Source organism: Dermochelys coriacea, chromosome 19, assembly GCF_009764565.3.
Source record: "Dermochelys coriacea isolate rDerCor1 chromosome 19, rDerCor1.pri.v4, whole genome shotgun sequence".
Classification (NCBI taxonomy): Eukaryota; Metazoa; Chordata; order Testudines; family Dermochelyidae; genus Dermochelys; species Dermochelys coriacea.
The window spans coordinates 2,695,372-2,716,473 of record NC_050086.2 but is presented as its reverse complement, the minus strand read 5'-3'; the positions used below and the strand labels follow the sequence as shown (position 1 = coordinate 2,716,473).

At 42.4% G+C, this 21,102-nt stretch overlaps 1 protein-coding gene across 2 annotated transcripts; it reads right to left on the bottom strand.

The window, feature by feature from the left end:
* Nucleotides 1–869: 869 nt before the first annotated feature.
* OSCP1 (organic solute carrier partner 1) lies at nucleotides 870–19,966 on the bottom strand. Of its 2 annotated transcripts, XM_038377751.2 has the most exons (10): nucleotides 19,701–19,965; nucleotides 8,382–8,536; nucleotides 7,511–7,678; nucleotides 6,972–7,052; nucleotides 6,029–6,132; nucleotides 5,459–5,587; nucleotides 4,706–4,775; nucleotides 3,770–3,909; nucleotides 2,806–2,869; nucleotides 870–2,064 (listed from the first exon to the last, which is right to left on the bottom strand). In XM_038377751.2, exons 1-10 carry the CDS (start codon nucleotides 19,810–19,812, stop codon nucleotides 1,948–1,950), a joined length of 1,140 nt encoding a protein of 379 aa, XP_038233679.1. In that variant the 5' UTR covers nucleotides 19,813–19,965; the 3' UTR covers nucleotides 870–1,947. The 2 variants fall into 2 exon arrangements, 1 of the variants encoding a protein (XP_038233679.1); XR_005289603.2 differs by lacking the exon at nucleotides 870–2,064 and having other exon boundaries at nucleotides 2,824–2,869; nucleotides 3,668–3,909; nucleotides 19,701–19,966.
* Between the last annotated feature and the right edge of the window lie 1,136 nt (nucleotides 19,967–21,102).

Sequence of the window (21,102 nt, the reverse complement as noted above, 5' to 3'; positions counted from 1 at the left end):
CCCCATCTACCCTACCACCCCCCCATCTCCCCTAGCCCTCCATCTGGCCATAGAATCCCCCCATCTCCACCCCCAGGCCATGAACCCCCCCATTGCCCCTACCCCCCCAGGGCCATGGACCCCCCTCTCTGCCCCTGGGCCACAGAACCCCCCCATCAGCCCTACCCCCTCAGGGCCATAGAACCCCCCCATCTCCGCCCCCAGGCCATGGAACCCTCCCATCTCCCCTAGCCCCCCACCTGGCCATGGAACCCCCCATCTCTGCCCCCAGGCCATGGACCCCCCCATTGCCCCTAGCCCCCCACCTGGCCATGGAACCCCCCATCTCTGCCCCCAGGCCATGGACCCCCCCATTGCCCCTACCTCCCCAGGGCCATGGACCCCCCCATCTCTGCCCCTGGGCCAGGGAACCTCCCCATTGCCTCTACTCCCCCCCGGGCCACAGAACCCACCCCAGCTCTGCCCCTGGGCCACGGAACCCCCCCATTGCCCCTACCCCCTCAGGGCCATAGAACCCCCCCATCTCCACCCCTGGGCCATGGAACCCCCCAGGGCCATAGAACCCCCCATCTCTTCCCCCAGGGCATGGAACCCCCCCATCACCCCTATCCCCCCAGGGCCATGGAACCCCCCCCCCCATCGCCCCTAGCCTCCCACCCGGCCATGGAACCCCCCCATCTCCCCTTACCACCACCTCCTGGCATGGGCCATGGAATCACCCTTACATCTCCCCACCCTCCGCCCAGGCCACGGTAGCCCCTGCCATCCCTGCTTACTGCTTGAGTCCTGGACTGGTACAGCACCAGCCATGGAGTCCTTGCCAGCCTCCTTGCAGGGTACCTGAAGTCCCTCTTTTACTCATCTACATATTAGGTTAGTTTTACTTTAATGATAAAAAGAAAATGCCCCTGCCCTCACGAGCATGTATGATTTAGGATCAGCTCCTGATTTATTACCCTAAATCTCCTATTGACATTTTACTGGAACTAAATCCATTTATTCATTTTATGGACAAGTTAATTTGTAGCTAAGGGAAGGTTCCTTATTTCTTGCAAACAACAGACCATAAAAGTTGAAAGTTACTTTCAAATTGCTACATTTATAAAGAGGAATATCACTATGGGGCAATAAGAAAAGAGGTAGACAGCTTTTAGGGGCTGAAGTTTACATTACTCAGTGCCAACAGGTTTATGTTAAGGCAGAAAAACCTATGCACTCGGGAAAACATTTCTGAAGAACTGGAGTCCACTGTTTGGTGATGGGGTCAGAAACAAACAGTGACGTATGTTACTGTCCCTTACTGAAAAGTGAACAAATATACATCAAGTACACAGACACGCAGAGACGACACTGGTTTTGATAGTAGATCATTTCAAGGCCTCTCATTTTTGAGTGCAGTAACAAGAGGTTGCTACGGTTTAGTGGTGGACAGACGGCTAGCTACATGAAGTGAAGCCCACAAACTCTCTGGCTCAACTGGCAAAGAGAAAGGACTGTTTCTTCCATGAGTGCTTAAGAACTACACCCAAGCTAGTATATGTTACACGAAGCTTCACATTTCCCATTATAAATGGTATCTAATGTATCCTGACTGCCCCCAGCTAAGGTTCAGGGCGGACATGAATGCCCACTTCCCCTTTCCTTTAAATACTCAAGATTCTAAGTCTGAGCCATGGAACAATCTAGAGCTTTCACAGAAAATGAAGGAGGCAAATATTGAAAGGTCACATTTAAAATGAGAGTGATTTTGGTAGAATGTGTATTAATGCCACCCAGACTGATTCTGGGCTCTGCGGCTGGCCTGTGCATTCAGTCATGACGCAAACAGACAGGATTTGTAACAGTTCCATGTGGTAGGAGACTAGCAGCAGGTTTCTGTCTGTGTCAAATTGTAAGTGACTAAATAAACAGCTTCTTGTTCTGCCTGTGTCTCCGGGAAGCAGAGTATCATAATTCATCCATCATAGCCAGTAAATCATCTCCCTTGCTTGTGCTCTGACTGGGCTGATCTGACACTTCAAACTCTCCCATGATTCGAGCCAGCTCCTCATTCTGCTGTTGGTCCTGTTGAAAAGGAAAAAAAACCCCAACATCTAAATTCTTAATTTCACAATTATTGTCAGAGAGTTCACCTCAAGATTTAAGGTCCAAAATTTGACCTAATTTAGAACTGTCATCATAACCTTAGAAAATCCCTCAGCGTTCTGAATTTTATGTATTTTAACATAAAAAGTATATTTAAGAAAATATACTTTTCAGTTACAGAGAAATTAACTAAGCCCCTGATGAACCACCAGTTTTGTAAACACTACAAATAAAAACAAGTGTGTTGTCCCCTCTTCCCCCCATTGGTTAATGATACCACTGGCCATTGCTTTTCCCTTAAAATAGCTAATGATGGAGCCTGCCCTTGCAGATGTGGCCTGTGCAGACCATAGGACTGGAATCAGAATACAAAACTCAGGTGACATACTTAATCACCTGCTTAAAGTTAAGCATGTGAGGATCTGCAGGTATAGGGCAATAGGATTAGGCAAATGGTGCATAGGGTCTGCATTCTCTAGCCTATATATTTTTAAAACTTTGTGCTTTGGCAGGTAAGTAAAGGAGATACAGTTGCAGATATTTGCTATATTTCAAATTCTATTACTTTCTAATTGCTAAGTCTGCACATAATTTCCAGTACTGATTTGTGACCTTAACAGGGTTTTGTCAAAATACATTAACATTTTTAAAGTTTATCAATTATTTTCTCAGAAACAAAGAGATGATAAAGATCAACGATCTGAATTACACTATACATGCCTGGGTTGCTTGTATGTTGATAACTTTGTAAGATAACTCTTCAGGCCTGGTCAATGCTGCATATCTGATTGAAAGCATAAAAAAGTTTACTTAACCTCATGTATGACAGATAAGGGAGTTTCAGAGTAGCAGCCGTGTTAGTCTGTATTCGCAAAAAGAAAAGGAGTACTTGTGGCACCTTAGAGACTAACAAATTTGTTAGTCTCTAAGGTGCCACAAGTACTCCTTTTCTTTTTGCAGATAAGGGAGTGAAGGGGAAGTATCGGGTTGGTTATTAATTTACTGAGCATCTTTCTTCATATAGCAACCCCTGAACATCCATGATTCTTTTGCTAACTATGGAGAGATGCTAGTATTTCTCTAGTACAAAACACATCCAGCTAGCTTTAACTTTAACTAATCAGACAATGGAATGGCAGCCTTCCTCTCCCCCACGCCAGAAAATAGATCCTTTATCAGAGACTAGGATGATTAGAGCTGAGAGACCGGATTTGCTGAATTGTCATTAAGGCTATAATAAAGCACTTATCTTGTGAAATGTTTATTTGCTTAAAAGGAGCTGGAGGGAGATTGGTAATGGGATAGAGAGTATTTCGCTTCAGCCACAACTTCAAATCTATCAGGTCACTAGCGATCAAAAGTCATTACCATCCAATGGGGAATTAGGGGCCTCTGTCACTTTATAGTGGAGAAGACTCCACGTTACAGAAAACCTCCACCTGTGCTAACTGGATTTCTGGTTGGTAATTTCAACAGAGGCCAAGGTGTGAACACACAAGAGAGACTGAACTCCTCTTGTCCCTGGAGAAGATCCATCCAGGTCAGGATTGAGCCATAACAGAAAGCTTGCCCTGTGCTGTACCTTCGCTTTGGAGAAAGGGCTTCAGTCTCCAGGACTGTCAATGCTGTGCCTCTCCCCAGTACCAAAACAACACACACAAAATTGTGTTGGAATTAAGCATACTCTTCCTCCTCGTCTGTTGTGAATAGGTTTAATTGGAATCCTGGCTCACTGCCATTGGGTTTCTTGATCTCCAGGCCTCCCATTAGTCTAGCCAAAAAGTTCAGTTCTTCTTTTGCAAGAGGGTTAGGGGCTGCATTCTCCTGCAGAAAACAATAATGGATTCATTGAATGGACAAACAGAAAAAGAATGACTATACTCGTTTTGCTGGTTCCTGGTATGGTAAAGGACAACATTTTTCAGTGTGATATTATTATTATTAAATATTTTATATTATAGAAGCAATATGGTGGCTGACTGAAGTTTAGTACATATGGACTCAAACTGAGGTTACACATACAGGACAAAATAATTGCCTGGTTAAACCAAACAGCTGAAAAATCTGTAAAACCAACTTCCAATTGTTTCAATAGGTCAAACAACTGGTTAGGGAAAACAACAACAAAAACAATGATTTTAGCATGCATAAAGATCAGGACAGAGAACAACACAGAAAAAAAATATTAAACCATGATATAAACCACTGGTAGCCTCCTCTAATATGCTCTGGTCACCCCATGGCAACAAGGACAGTACAAAATTGGAGGGAGTTCAGAGAAGGCGAACAACGTAGAGGCCTGGAAAAACTCTCCTATACACAGAGCCTTAAGAGGCTGGGATTATTTACCTGAGAAAGGAAGATGAATAGGAGGGGTCATGATAAAAGTATATAAAATAATGAATGGTCTAGAAAAGGAAGGTTGGGAGCTTCTGTTCTTCATGTCTCATAAAAGAGCAAGGGAAGACTGAATGAAACTAAAACCAGTGGCAAATCCAAAACTGATAAAAGAACATACTTTTTTAAATAACGCGTAATTAGACCAAAATACTTTTTGCCACAGAATGTCACTGAGGTCAAGAACTTAGTGAAGCACGACGGGGATAGAAGGACATCCGACCTTTGTGTGGGATGCCAAACTCTTAGATGCTCCTGACATATGTGTCTCTACTGGCCGACTAACACTGTACCTAGAGGGAAAAATATAAAAGTTACTGCATGCATGGAAAAAACAGTCAGTTCCTGTGCACAGGGTAGGAGCTAAAGAGACTTCTCTGTCTGCATAGGCTCAACATATGTTTTCTGGATGATAACATTATATCCATACATTCTTTTCTGGAGACAGTGAATAATTGGAATGAGCAGTTCTAATTCAGTTTTTTGACATACTGACTGTGCTAAAGGGCTTGAGTGAAGAAAAGTACAAATGGGCAAAAAGAACTCCTAACTCTTCTTTCCTGAATGGCAAAATTACTCAGGATAAATCTATGTCATCAAACGTATTCCCTGAATGCAACCTAAGTGATAATTACATGCAGCTCACAGAAGGTGTAGTACTAAATCAGATCCAGTCATTCCTCAGCTCTGCTGTGGACAGGAGTTGAGATTTTGCTGTTTCTTTTCTGGGGCTATTTATATACATCCATACATAGCTACTGCTAGTTGTGTCGTTCTCCTCCCAGGAAGGCATCACTAAAGTAAAGGTGTCAAGTTGATAAAGAGCAGCAGATGTGGCATAAACAAGCCAATGAGATACAAAGACTGAAGACATATTTTCCTCAACAAATCAAGAGCCATTTATCTTCAAGGCTGACCTTCAGCAGGTTTTATTAAGAATTTTATATGTAGTTTCTATATAGGACAGTTTACTTACATATTTGTCCCCAGTTTAAGCACTCTGTCTCCATAAAGATCAAATGAACCTTCCCTTTGTGGACTGATATAATTTCCACCATTGGTGAATTCAATCCTTTTAACTTCATCTCCGTTGCAATTAAACATCCTTAAAGGAATAAAAATAAATCATTGTTATCTCAAGATATTCAGAGATGCTCTTTAGTGCTGACTTGCTTTGTGTTCATACTGGAGGATGGGGAATCAAGCTCTCTTCTGTCAAATGTTTGACACTATTATAAAAAATTACTAAATTGATAACGGGCTGTGGTGTAATTTTAAAAGACTAAATAAGGGGCTGGAACAGGGGATTACAGACGAAATACTAAGCCTTTCATTGCCAGATCATTGCCAGATTGTTCCAAATCCTGAGCTATATAAGTAATTAATACCCAACAGATGTCAGTGATCTATGCAAAATGAATGATCGTTTTGGTGCACTTCCCACTGGACAAGTATTCTCATTACAGTTGGTACCAACTGCTCCTTTGTGGGCAGCCACGCACACTGGGGGAGCTGCATACATAATAAATAATGGTCTAGAAATCACCTTATGAGTCCTGGAACTTCTGTTCCCCATGGAACAGGACCTGATATTGGCAGCACAAAGCGACCATTCGAGTTTTGTACTTTATCCTTTAGAAAGATGGAGACCTGCAAAGAAACACCCCACCCACAAAAATACCAGTTACCTAATGTAAACCATTTGGAGCCTGATCCTGCAGCCTTCCTGCATGGTAATTCTTGCCAAAAATCAAAGGAAGGCTGATATTTGAAAGGACATATTTTCCTCAACAAATCAAGAGCCATTTATCTTCAAGGCTGACCTCCAGCAGGTTTTATTAAGAATTTTATATGTACTTTCTATGTAGGACAGTTTACTTACATATTTGTCCCCAGTTTAAGCATTCTGTCTCCATAAAGATCAAATGAACCTATAGTCATATTCTAGTCATCGCCCACAGACTGGAAGTATTTATTACTCTAACTTTAACTGATCATACTCAAATGAATAAAACAGAACCCTTTATTTTATTTAGGAATGTCGAATCCTTACTGTCAATCCCCAGTTTTTCATGGTTTCTTAGTCAAGCCTTTAATTAAAAAGAAAAATGTTTGTCAGTCAAGTTTGTACATAAACAGGTATCTCTGGGTTTGTGAAATCTCCCAATAATGAAAAATCCAAGTCCAGAAAACAGTCTGTATATTAGTATTTAAAGAACTGCAGCTGAGTATGGACAGTCGTTGCTTTTCATACCATTCTAGTGAAGGGGACGTTCATTTAGTAAAAGCTCTTGGGCACACTTGTTATTTATATTGTGCTCAGTTTTTTCAGTTACACAGAGATCAAGCAGATCAATTCAAGTTACAAGCCCGAGCAGCAAAAACACACCTGTTTCAAAATAATATAATTATAACAAAATACGTACATTTTCTTGCCACAGAATCAAACTCACTGTTTTTCTTATGGGTTAATGAAATGGGACACTTACCCTGATGTGCATGTCCTGAAAGAAAATTAGGAGTGTTTGCCTGATCAGCTGAAATTCACCAGCAGAGAGACAACTGTACATCTAGAGAACAGAAAAGAAATTATAACTGTAATGTTTCTAAGCTATTCTGTGAATGACCTGTCCCATCTAGTCAAATGTGGCCACAAAAATGTCAAAATTGTGTTGCAAATAAAAATCAATAAAGGGCAGTGTGGTAAGCTGTTATTGTAAACAAACCAATTCCAAATTCAATTCCTACTGAAGTCAATGGAAAGACTTACACTTTCATGGGAATTGGGATTGGACCTTAAATAAATAAAGAGCTTAAAGTGAGCCAATATGAAAACAACACTGGATTTCTAAACTGCTCAGTTTTAAGCAGTGTTTTTAAAACACTTCAGAGACTTCCTTCAGGTACAGAGGGGAGCAGAGTGATTTGAGTTGTTCTCTAAGGTTGAAAGAAAAGATCCACATTGGAAAAAAAGTGAAAAAACGAACAGCTGGGAGGTCTATGGTTCATCCAATAATTGGGCTCTTACATCGATTAGCTGCCGAAATGTTTCGTCCACTTGGTTAAGAATGTTAGGGGAGTCTCGTATAAAATCCTTGATAGCGTCCAGATGATTGAAAGTGACTAGCAGTATGTCTTTGGGTCGAGGACAGAGCAGAACTTGGTATTTGAAAGCCATAGTCATAAGATCATAGAGCTGTAAAATAATGCAGGGAAATCTGGTTAGATCAAAAAGCCTAGGTCAGTCATCATCTGATGCAAATCCTACTGTCAAGTCAAGTTTAATCTGGAAAGTGATTTTGAAAACTCATCCCAATACTTGTATGGTAAGAGCTATGGTCTTTTATTCCTTTGGTAGGTTTTATACATACTTATTACATGCAGAATTTAATTTTTAGTATCTAAACCCATAGGGTAAAGTGTTCACAGGGGCTTCCCTCAACCTCGTTAGTTACAGCCACAATTATTTGCATGTAGAAATACTCTTTGCAGGCACACATTCAGTTATTTGCACATACAAAATTGAGGGTATGAATTTGGGGATGCCCAAACAGTTAAGCATACACACAGTTAAAGTTAAGACACACCTAATGAATACCCCAAATCAAACACTTTCACACTATCAAAGCAGAAACAGAGAGTTTTGAATTTGTTGTTGTTTTGAGTTATCTTAATGTGTCTGATACTAAGGTGTATTTTCTAACACCTTTCCTGGGTTTAGAAAGAAAGCAACTAAGAGGAACTTTTGCAAGGAGTATTTCTGTCACAAAATGCTTGATAAATGAGAATGATATAAAAAAATTCTACTGCAATCAACAACCAGTGAGAAGCAGCATTGCAAAAAGCAACAACTGTCTTCTAATGTCTAGAATAATTTATGAGGGGAAGACAATCTTTACCTTATCCATGCTCGCCTGATTCAGCCTCATGATTGAAGCATGAGCCAGCCGGTCATACACTGTTCTCAGGGCCTTCTTGGAATAGAGTTCCTGTGGTTTAAACAGCTCCTCCATAAACTTTTTATTGAACATGGTTGTGATGATATCATTCATAACTGGAAAGACAAAAGGACCCATCTGGTTGATTTTCTATACTAACAGACTTCAGAAATAGCTAATGCTCTATTTTGTTCCACATGGAGGACACAGACAGTAGGGTGTGCGAGGATTCATATGAATTGTTATCTATGCAAACCACACACAGAGCCACAACAGAAAAAAATACTGGTATTCTATACCAGCAAACACTTCTAGTGTGGATGCAGCTAAACCAGCAAAGCTGTCCTTTGCTATAGTGTAGTAAAACCATCTCCCATGAGAGAAACAAATTATTCTGGTAAAAGTGCAGTTCTGCCAGTATTAATGCATCTACACTAGAAGCTTCTGTTGGCACAGCTCTGTAGGTCAGGGATCACACTTCTTCACCCCTGCGAATGACAGAGCTGGGCTGGCAGAAGTCTGTAATGTAGACATAGCCATAGGCAACAAACACGTTTTTTCTGATGGGAATAAGACTTTTTTTGGTGCATTGTTTTTAAAGTCATGTCTATCACTTTTATTATTTTTTTTATTTAAATTAGAAATGTCTGGTTTTGTGAATAGGCTGATACTGCATCTAATGCCTATTTAGCTGTAATTCTGCTCCACAGGGAAAGCTTTGTGGTTCTAAATTATATTGGACTTTCACATTACCATCTTAAAATAAATTATGATCAACTGAATCTTTTTCTCCCTTTAGAAATGTAAGAAATCAATTTCTTTTCCTCTTTTTAACAGAAGTCTATCAAATTATTCAAGGTTCCTTGTCTGAAGTTTTTGTGTTGCACAGATTTGGATTTTTGGTGGTAAGGAAAGCGTTTCAAACACTGGCACCACTGAAGATAGTACTGAGCTCTTCCACTGTGATTTTCATATGAGAATCTCAAAGCATTTCTAAACATTTAATAAGCTTCACAACAACCTTATGAGGTGAATAGTACCTTTTAATATATGTATATTGAGGCACAGAGCTCTTACTCAAGAGATGCAGTGACAGAGCAAAGAACAGAGCCATGGCGTCCTGCCTCGCAGTGCTCTGATCTAGCCATCAGAGTACACTGCTAGTGTACACATCTAGAGTACACTGCTTTTCTGAAAAGGTAAACACCAGGGACAAATTTAGCAGTGATGCAAGGAGGTGCAACTCCACTGTCTTCAGTACTGAATTTGGCCCTAAACTCTGTATCACACACACTCACTTCCCACTATGGAAATGCTGAATGAAAGCTAATATTGCAGTCCATACCAAGACTAAAGAGCAAGGATTAAGCCTCTTCTAAGCAGATGACCACTACCAAAGATAGTGATGCTAGCAAATTCAAAGCAGATTACAGAAACCTCTGGGCAGAAGTCAGAGAACAAAGAGATACTTGGTGGTAGTGATTAGTTATATAAATACTGACATTATTTCTTATTGGTAAAGTTAGATGTGCACGCTCACTATTGTGGGAGCGGGGGGTGGTGAGTGGGTCTACTGCACAGCAGCGGAAGCTATGTCACAGTTATTTTCACCTTCTCTGGCGCTAAATAATACTGGAAACTTACTTAGATATCCAGGGCAGTTGCTAGGTACCATTCAGGTGCTGAGAAGCTGGAAACAGATAATTCAGGGTGCTGGAGCGCAAGTCACGACTGATGCAATTCCCTCTATGCTTGCTTGGAGGTAATATTTACAAAGATGCAAAATAGCATTTCCCCTTGTGGGCATCTTAAGACATTTCATAGGGGATCCCAATCTATTCTCAGCTTCTAAGAAGCAGTGACCTAAATAAAAGCAACTACGATTACAAGGTTTTTCTTCCCCCTACTGCCTATCTTTGGAATGTACTGTCCATAAAACATTTTATTTGTCAGTCCTAGCCAGAAAAGTTTGCTTCACAGCAGTGCAATGAATCTTAATCCAACATCCCTTTAGTAATGAAGAAACTGTAATGCAATGTCAATAAGTATCAATCATTACATACTTTATTTTGCAGCTGGGCAGACATGAAAAAAATCAGACCTTCTGCCACATGGCAATACTAACATGAATATTTTATAGCTGTTTACACACACTGCACACTTTTTGTGCCCACCAAGATCCAGTAAGGTCTTCTCGTTCACCTGTTACCAATGCCATCCAAACAAGTAGCAGAACAATCCTATTTAGAGTTGCAACAATACTCAAAGTCTCTCTATACGTGTTTCACAATGGAATGCAATGGAATGAAATGGGATGACTTGTATTAACCACACACATCAATCCTTACATAAATTAATCCCTGCAATTAAAACCATTCACATTTCTTAAAATAGAGCTGTGAAAGCAACAAATATTCAATGTAAAAAGGGCACAGTCAACCTTAGTATCATTTAAAAAAACCACACCTTGACAACACACTTCTGATAGTGAAATGTGGTATTAATTTCTTTATAGGAACTAAAGACAATAGCTTTGAATCAAGCAAAGGGATCCCAGAGTGTAGGTTCTCCCAAGGAGAACATGTTAGCCATCTGAGTTTGGGAAAATAAAAAAAACAGAAGCGTGTGACTCTAAGCAATGCAGCAAAAAGGCAACTAAGCACAGAGGGAGCTCAGCAAGCAGGATCAGGGAAAGGGATCCAAGTGCAGATAGGAGACATTCCCACAAGGAGAGAATGCAATGGATGAGAGAGAAGACGAAGAATTCACAGAGGTTTTTCCATAATCATGTCACATGAAGTGAGCTGTAGCTCACGAAAGCTTATGCTCAAATAAATTTGTTAGTCTCTAAGGTGCCACAAGTACTCCTTTTCTTTCCACATATCTCAGTTTCTAATGCAGTTTAACAACAGATGGCTCACCTGCATGACAGGAAGCAGATAACTTTCTTTCTTGATAAAGCTCATGCTTCCCAGATTACATTCAAATCAACCAAAGGAATAATCCAAGACCAAAACAGTTACACATTTTTACCTGCAACAAGTTTCCATTTAAAACAAAATCCAGGTACACAACTGCTGACAACCAAAGTTATAACTGACTCCAGCTGTGAACAACAGACACATACATATTCACATTACAGTCTGCCAACTACTAATTACTGCTTCAGACACCAGTCACTGGTTACATTTTACACAGTTGCAGCAGCTCCTTTAGCTACTCATTGTGTAAACATGAACAATTTTATATTAATGATAAATAACTGAAGTCAATGAAGTAGAGGAGGGTGGGTGAAGCCTGAATCATCACAATATCATCAACAACAGAACCTTGTGATTTTGGACTGTTGACTCCTCAGGGATCATTCCTTTTAATAGTAGCATCCTGCAATGGATACAGCATGTTTTTACTGTATAATCCTTGCACAATGAAAGTATTAAAGCTTTACTGATTGATCTATCTGGAATCCACATTTGTGCCTTGACCATATAAATATGAAAATCAGGTGCTTTTATCCTCCGCATCCCACTTTTGGATGTGTTACAACAGAGTCCTACAGGGCCTTTTGATATGCTAGTACATTTTAAATGCTGCAAGAACATGTAACTGCACAAAACACATTGTGGAGCCACAGAGAAGAACAGAAGCAAACTCCAGCATATTCACATGTCAATATCACTTGATATAGGGCTGTCAATTAATTGCAGTTAACTCACGCAATTAACTCAAAAAAATAACTGCGATTAAAAAATTAATCACAATTAATTGCACTTATAACAATAGAATACTAATTGAAATTTATTAAATATTTTTGGATGTTTTTCTACATTTTCAATATTGATTTCAATTACAACACAGAATACAAGGTGTACAGTGCTCACTTGATGTTATTTTTTATTACAAATATATGCACTGTAAAAATGATAAAAGAAATAGTATTTTTCAGTGCACCTCATACAAGTACTGAAGTGCAATCTCTTTATCGTGAAAGTGTACTTTACAAATGCAGATTTTTTTGGTTACATAACTGCACTAAAAAAAAAACAGTGTAAAACTTTAGAGCCTACAAGTCCACTCAGTCCTACTTCTTATTCTGCCAATCGCTAAGACAAACACGTTTGTTTACATTGACGGGAGATACTGCTGCCTGCTTCTTATTTACAATGTTACCTGAAAGTGAAAACAGACATTCATTCACATGACACTTATGTAGCCGGTGTTGCAAGGTATTTACATGCCAGATAGGCTAAACATTCGTATGCCCCTTCATGCTTCAGCCACCATTCCAGAGGTGATGCTGATGATGCTTGTTAAAAAAATAATGTGTCAATTAAATTGGTGACTGTACTTCTTGGGGGGAGAATTGTATGTCTTCTGCTCTGTTTTACTCGCATTCTGCATATATTTCATGTTATAGCAGTCCCAGCACTTGTTCGTTTTAAGAACACTTTCACAGCAGATTTGACAAAACGCAAAGAAGGTACTGATGTGAGATTTCTAAAAATAGCTACAGCACTTGACCCAAGGTTTAAGAATCTGAAGTGCCATCCAAAATCTGAAAGGGACGAGGTGTGGAGCATGCTTTCAGAAGTCTTAAAAGAGCAACACTCTGATGCAGAAACTACAGAACCCAAACCACCAAAAAGGAAAATCAACCTTCTGCTGACAGCATCTGACTCAGATGATGAAAATGAACATGGGTCAGTCCGCACTGCTTTGGATTGTTATTAGGCAGAACCCATCATCAGCATGGAAGCATTTCCTCAGGAATGGTGGTTGAAGCATGAAGGGACATATGAATCTTTAGCGCATCTGGCATGTAAATATCTTGCAACGCCAACTATGACAGTACCATGTGAACGCCTGTTCTCACTTTCAGGTGACGTTGTAAACAAGAAGTAGGCAGCATTATCTCCTGCAAATTGTAACTAACCTTGTTTGTGTGAGTGATTGGCTGACCAAGAAGTAGGACAGAGTAGACTTGTAGGCTCTAAAGTTTTACATTGTTTTATTTTTGAATGCAGTTTTCTTTTTTCTTTTGTACATAATTCTATATTTGTAAGTTCAACTTTCATGATAAAGAGATCGCACTACAGTACCTGTATGAGGTAAGCTGAAAAACACAATTTTTTTTGTTTTTTTACAGAGGAAATACTTGTAATAAAAAATAAATATAAAGTGAACATTGTACACTTTGTGTTCTGTGTTGTAACTGAAATTAATATATTTGAAAATGTAGTAAACATGCAAAAATATTTAAAATAAATGGTATTCTATTGTTGTTTAACAGCATGATTAATCGTGATTAATGTTTTTAATTGTGTGATTAATCACAATTAATTTTTTTAATCGCTTGACAGCCCTACTTAGATATCATAGTGAAAAGCACCGTAGCTAAATGTACAGATAATGCTGAAGGCTTTATTCTGAAAACTGTGAATCATAACTATTAAAAGGAAGCCATTTAAAGAGGTGTTGGGCCCTGGAAACTGGAGATCAGGGAAGGTAGGGGATTAGGGAATTGGGAATATCCTTACAGAAATACTGCTATGCAGCATACATGATTACTGCCTGCATTTTACACATGAACAATGCTCACAGAACTCATGCAGTCATATGCTTGTATTTCTATAAGGTTAATCAACAAAGACATTCAGATTTGGCTAAAAAGTTCTCTGGTGAAGATACCATCTATTAATATGCATTGCCCTGATTATAATTAATTTTCAGAGAAGCTATTTTTAAGGGCTGCATGATTGTAAGATATTTATTGTAAAGGGTCTTTGATTTACTTGTATTTAGATCTAAAATTATTAATGTATTTTTTAAACAGAAAGTCTTGGTTGAAGAATACCTGTTTGTGTTCTTGACAACTGCTATAACTACAACAACGGCAACAGGGTTCGGAGTGTATATGTGCATATGGGTTCGGAGTGCGTATGTGCAATATGGTTGTGTTGATCTACTGCATGCAGCTAAAAGGTTACAGTACCTCGTTTCCTGTCCACATCTGTCCATTCATCTACACGAAGCATACAAAACAAAAACATTGGTTCAAGTAGTAAGAACAATACTTGCAAGGAGATTAAAAGAAAGAAATTGGAAAAATCTAGTTAATGGACTTTATTTTTCATGTCAGCATTCAATGCTTAACAAGAAAAGGCTACCTGCCATTTTTACCTTTCACTCACATTAAAAAACAAACACCAATGGTGAAATCCTGGCCCTTTTGAGGTCATTGGCAAAAATCCCACTGAATTCACTGAGGCCAGAATTTTTTCCCAAGCAAATGCTCAGCACTTTTGACATCAAGCTGGGAAAGGGAAGAGGTAATGTGTCTGGTTGTTTTCAATACAACTATATTTATTACTCACAAGTGAACAATAGAGTCAACAGTTCTAACCAATGATATCACAACATAGCTGTAACCACATCTCAACCGAAATAAAGCCTGACTCTTCCAGAGTGCAAAATGCAGCTACAGCAGTGCAAGTCCTATGTTCTCATCGACATGTGTCAGATGGGTCAATTGTTTTATTGGGTCACTAATTTACACCTCATGGGTCATTATGTTTACTGGCTTGTTTACACTTACCCCACTGCAGCTGCACCGGTGCAGCTACTTACGCCAACAGGAGAGCTTCTCCTGATAGCACAGGTACTCCGCCTCCCCAAGAGGAGGTAGCTATGTCAGTGGGAAAAGCCCTCCTGTCGACATAGTACTGTCTACACCGAGGTATAACTAACTGGTATAACTCTTAGTATAACTAAGACTGGAATAACTAAGTCTCTCAGAAGGGTGCATTTTCCACACCCCACAGTGATGTAGTTATACTGACATAAGTTGGTAGTGTAGGCCAAGCCTAAGTTTTGTACCTCCAGCCACGTGAACAGTACACAGCGATTGTGCAGTAAGATAGCCCTATCATTACTTTAGCCATTATAATATGAATTGTTAAAAATAGCTTCCTGTAATCTAGCCTCTGCTACTGTTAAGCAGTTTTTTCAGGTTGGGAGGACAGATGGAAAAGCATAATGAACCTTTTCCCTTATTTCTTATTGTTATGAAATTTTAAAGTTCTTGGGCTCTCCTTCCCTGCCCCATATAAAATCATGGTTGGGAGAAGAAAGTGGTTTATTTTTAACCTTAATTTGTTTAATTCAGAAAACGTTACAATATGAGCTGCATAATGCTACTGATTTAAGGTTGGAGCTTTTGTGCAGTAAGTATGAAATTGAAGGGGGAGGTACATTTAATAATGACTTTACAACTTTATAAATACAGGGTCCAAAAGCATGTTACTAGCATGGGCACAAAGTCCTGTAGTCATATATTTATGTTTCTCTTATTTTTAAAATTGTGTGTTTTTGTTTCTCAGGGGCTCAGGAAGCCATCTCTGGGTCCAAAAATAACACCTAATCTGCTATTATTGTGATATTTCAGAACCAGGATGATGAAAATATTGTTGAGAAGACCAAATCTTGAGTTATTTTGGTTCCATAAATGGATCCCTGAGGCATTAAGCTCCGAAATACAAATACAGAGATATTCAAGTTTATTTGGGTTTCCATGATAACCAAATGCACAATCTTAGTTTTTACTTTCTTCTATTGTAGGCCTCCACCCGTTCCAGGCCTCCACCCATTCCAGCTCTTTACTGAAATAAGCATAGCAGTCTCTAGTACGTAAAAAAGTGATGATTTTTCTGGAGATGTAGATAAGTATGATGACTAAGGCTATGATTTAGTCACGGGTATTTTTAGTAAAAGTCATGGACAAGTCACAGGCTATAAACAAAAAATCACAGCCCATGACCTGTCCATAACTTTTACTATAAATACCCCTGACTAAATCTTGGGGAGTGGGGGTGGAGGGCGCTGCTGAGGCTGCTGCTGCTAAGGGAGGTGTCTGGTGGCCCCGCTGCTGGGTGGGAGGAGGGGGAGGGCCAGTGGAACCAGCTGCCAGGGGCTGCCGAGCAGCGGCTACTCTGGCCGCCTGGGAGACTGCTGCTCAGGCGGTCTCTGGGGCCAGCTGCCTGAGCAGCATCCAGTGCAGCTGGCTCTGGGCCACTCCAGCAGTGGTTGGTGCAGCTGGTTGCGGGGCTGTCCAAGTGGCTGGCTGCCAAGTTGCTCCAGCAGCAGCCAGTGGGGCTGTCCCCAGGGCCACCTGAACAGCTGGTCCTGGAGCCAGCTGCTTGGGCAGTTCTGGGGTCAGCCCCACTGGCTGCCACAGAAGTCACGGAAAGTCACAGAATCCATGACTTCCATGACCTCCGTGCCAAACGTGGAGCCCTAATGATAACAGCTTCATGCAGTCATTACCAGAGAGGTACCTAGCATAAGATAGCATAAATTTATAATAGTGAGAGTAATTAACCACTGGAACAATTTACCAAGTATCATGGTAGATTTTCCATCACTGACAGACAATTTTAAAATCAAGATTGGATACTTTTCTAAAAGATCTGCTCTAAGGATTATTCTCAGGAAGTTCTATGGCCTGTGTTATACAGGTCAGACTAGATGATCACAATGGTCCCTTCTGGCCTTGGAATCTATTAATCTAAGACCATAATGGCCTGATTAGGAAATGCTTGTTATGACTATGTTGTCTTTGCAGTATCCTTCTGATACCATAGTAAGTATATTAATAACTCTCCTATATAAGTGAAATATCACCCAACAAACATGACTGCATGAGACTAACTTGCTACTAAACAGTAGATCACTTTAGATCAGAGTGAAATTGCTAAAAACAGGACACTGCCACGAACGAGCATCTTTGAGTTCATTTTTGTGCTGCAGCAAAGTCGCTTCTTGGTAGATGGAATTAGTAGGAGAAGGATAATATTTCACCTTATTCTCAGGTTTCAGAGTAGCAGCCGGGTTAGTCTGTATTCACAAAAAGAAAAGGAGGACTTGTGGCACCTTAGAGACTAACAAATTTATTTGAGCATAAGCTTTCGTGAGCTACAGCTCACTTCCTTATTCTGTACATCCATGACTGGTGTTTTCTCTATTTGCTTCTTGGTCTTCCAGGATTTCCTCACTTTTCTTTTTTAATTCCCACCCTCCTCTCCTCTACTTCACAGTGACCAAGAGCAGAGATGTAGATGCTGCCCTCCAGTCTGTTCGGGATGTTCCTGGATCAGTGGGAAGGAGTCATTCCCTTCCCCAAAGCAGCAAAGAATGTGTCCTCTGCACACCCAGTAAAGTCTTCCACCTGGGCACATTTTCTCCTCCGCACGACGTCGTATCGTTTTACGTTATAATATTCTAGTGGAACTCGTATTCTAGTGGCGCCTACATTTCCAATACACAGGCTTCCCCCCAAGCAGCTTCAATGAGGTGTTCACATCTGCCCCTAAATTAAAGGGATCTAATCACAAACCTTGGTTTCAAACTGGAACTGTTGATTTCAAGGTTTCCATAAAAGATGTAACAGTTGGAAAAAACCTATATATTAGGTAGGGGAAGAGAGCATGACTGTGCCGTACAGTATGGAAATGGAGTATAGAGAGCTGGAGTGTAGCTTTGATCCACATTCAACAATATCCTCCCCCCTCCCACACACTTACATTAGCCAGAATTTTTCTGTTCAAAATGTAACATCACCATTTACATCTAAGAGTCTAAGTGTCCAGCAGTGCTGTGTCTAAAACTCTATTAAAGACACATTTTAAACATGGTTCCAGAAAAAAACAGCTTGGCTCAGTATGTACTTGCAACAAGCCATTTTAAAATCAGTTTAGCACAAAATTTGCTCATGGAGTCTCAGCTATTTAGAAGGCAGCGTACAAAGCCTCTTGAACTGAAAGCCAAAGATACAGCATCCAAAAGAGTGTGTGAATTATTTGTTGACTCTCTTTAGGGATGAAGCTAAATTGTGTAGCTGTGTAAATGTGAATGTAACTCTAGAAATGTCAGACATGTAAAGGAAACTGAGTCTTTAGCCAGATATCCACCACCAGCATCTGGAGGTGTGATGCCTCCCCATTAGGGTTCTGGAACTTAGTCCTAGCATCTGACCTACTAGCAAGAAGCCAACCAAAAGGAAAGGAGAGGGAGAGCTATGGTCATCCAGGAAGAGGAGAGAGAATACAGGTGAGAAATGCACCTCCCCTATTCCCAGGCGCTCAGCTTCTCTCTAGGTGTTTATATTGCACTTATCAACATGGCATCTGAGCACCCAGGTGCAGTCTTCAAACTCTGTTCTATTTTTCTATTCTGTGCATAGTAGATATTTGACACATTTGAAGCACCAGCCCTCCTGGCTTCTGGAAGGGAAAGTGTTGTTTCACTGCCCTGCAGGGGCACTTGATTTGTGGGCTTGCTGCTCCACCCTACCCACAGCCTCTGGTGTTCATATCCCCTTCAGTGGTGAACAGTGCCAGCCCTGCCTCTGTGGCTCAAAGATTCCTAAGCACCAGTGTGAAATTGACATGATTGTTTGCTGTCTACAGGACTTTAAACAGCAACTATAAATTTGGGTCACAGACAGAAAACTCCCCTTTCAAACCACAGGGGCAAGAAGTGGGGCCTTAAAAAAACCCAAACAAGTATCTAATTTCTGCATAAGGGTCTGAGTTGCTCCAGGAAAGCTTCCTACGGGCCCCATGGAGAGAGCATTTTGAAGCCTGCCACAGGGATGGAGCTCAAGCTGGGTCCATTTCAGAGGTGAGGTGATAGTGGTGGTGAAGTTGCCTCCTCTAAAAAGCCCTGCTCCATTCCCTACACCCCGCTCCCAGTTTCAGCCTCGGCTATGATACACAGGAACTTCTCCACCAGCCTGCAATACTGGAGGGGCTCTAAAGCCAATACATGGCAGCTGAGCGGGCAGAGTAGCACCAGGGCAGTCTTGCCTCAGGCCTCACTTTTGTGGCCCTTCTTAGGGATGCTCGGGGGGGGGGGGCGGGAGGGACTGTCCCCTAGGACAAGGTTGTCACCTTTGCGGGCCTTCCCCCGGGGGATGTCCTGGGAAGGGGCAGGGGGGGCTGTAGCGAAGGGCACTCCCCCCCCCCGGAGATGCTGTTGGGGGGCGGCCCCTCGGGGGGAATACTCTGGGGAGGGGCAGGGGGGGCTGCCCCTGGGGATGCTCTGTTGGGGGGCGGGGGACGCTCTGGGGAGGGGCAGGGGGAACTGTAGCAAAGGGAGCCCCCCCCCCCCGGAGATGCTGTCTCGGGGGGCCCCTCCGGAGAATGCTCTGGGGAGGGGGGCCCCCGGGGGATGCTCTGGGGAGGGGCGGAGCGGGGGGCGGCCCCCCCGGGCCGGGGCTCTCACCTTTGCGGGCCTTCTCCCCGGGGATGCTCTGGGCCCGCAGCCGCTGGTCCAGGATGTAGAGCATCTCCCCGCCCAGGTTGAGGAAGAGCAGCGGCAGCGAGCGGGCCGACATGGCGGGCGCCGTTGCCAGGGCACCGAGGAGGGGCGGGAACCAATCAGGGGGCGGCTTATTGACGGATTCGGCCTCTTAAAGGGGAAGGAAGGGGGGTGATTTGGCCGACAGGAATCCCCGGGGCCCCCCCGACACGCGGCGCAGGGAGACGGCTCGGTCGGTAACAGCTTTATTGGGCTCCAGCCCCCCCGGCCCCCCCCCCCGCCGGGTCCGCCGCTCGGGCCGGGCCTGCAACAAAAACAAAGGCCCGAGTTAGCGGGGGTGGGGGGGCCAGCGCCTCTGGCCCCCTCCCCAAGCCCCGTCCCGCATCCCCGCCCCTCTGCCCCCCTCCCCACACCCCGCCCCTCTGCCCCCCTACCTCCAATACCCGCCTCCCATAGCCCTCTGCCCCTCCCCCCACCTCCAATACTCCCCCCATACCCCGCCCCTCTGCCAGCCCCCCACCTCCCATACCCCTCTTAGTCGTCTCTTTTCCAAGCTGAAAAGTCCCAGTCTTATTAATCTCTCCTCCTATGGAAGCCGTTCCATGCCCCTAATAATTTTTGTTGCCCTTTTCTGAATCTTTTCCAATTCCAATAGATTTTTTTTTTTTTTTTGAGATGGGGTGACCACATCTGCACACAGTATTCAAGATGTGGCCATACCATGGATTTATATAGAGACAATATGGTATTTTCTCTCTTATCATCTATCCCTTTCTTAATGATTCCCAACAGTCTGTTCACTTTTTTTGACTGCCGCTGCAGCTAGTTTTCAGAGAACTATCCACAATGACACCAAGATCCCTCACATACCCCTGTGCCCCTCCCCACACCTCTGTTCCTTCCTCACACTGTAACCCCTCTCCCAGTTACCCTCTCCCCTTCAGCCCCCATCACCCCAATCCCCTCACCCATATACCCTCCCCTTCTCCCATCCCCTCAAATACTGCCCACCCCTCGTCCCCCTCCTAACCCCTGACAAAATCCATCTCAGCTACTGCAGATCCTCCCACAGAGCCCACCCACCCCTGAACTTCAGAGCCCCAGTCAGCCACTCAGCAATGTTTATCAGCCAGCAACAAACACATGCTAGTTTTATCGTCTCACCCTGCAGCCACATCCTCTAATGAAAATACCACATCCCAATCACCGGAACTGCATGGAGGGGTCTGGGCCTTAGCCCACAGAGTGAGATCTTTTGGGCAATCATGCAAAAGTTGATGCCTCTTCCCTCGTGAAGAAGGACAATGGCGTGTCTGGGATTTCACTCACCGAGTGCCCACTTCGCAGTGCTCTTTACCTTTAGTGT

What these genes read in the sequence shown, in the direction of transcription:
- OSCP1 (XM_038377751.2), bottom strand. Translation starts at nt 19,812, where the DNA reads ATGTCGGCCCGCTCGCTGCCGCTGCTCTTCCTCAACCTGGGCGGGGAG. An exon ending in ATCAGGCGAGCATGGATAAG is followed by an intron (nt 7,679 to 8,381) that starts GTAAAGATTGTC and finishes ATTATTTTACAG; the next exon opens with CTCTATGATCTTATGACTAT. An exon ending in CATTTCGGCAGCTAATCGAT is followed by an intron (nt 7,053 to 7,510) that starts GTAAGAGCCCAA and finishes TCTGTTCTCTAG; the next exon opens with ATGTACAGTTGTCTCTCTGC.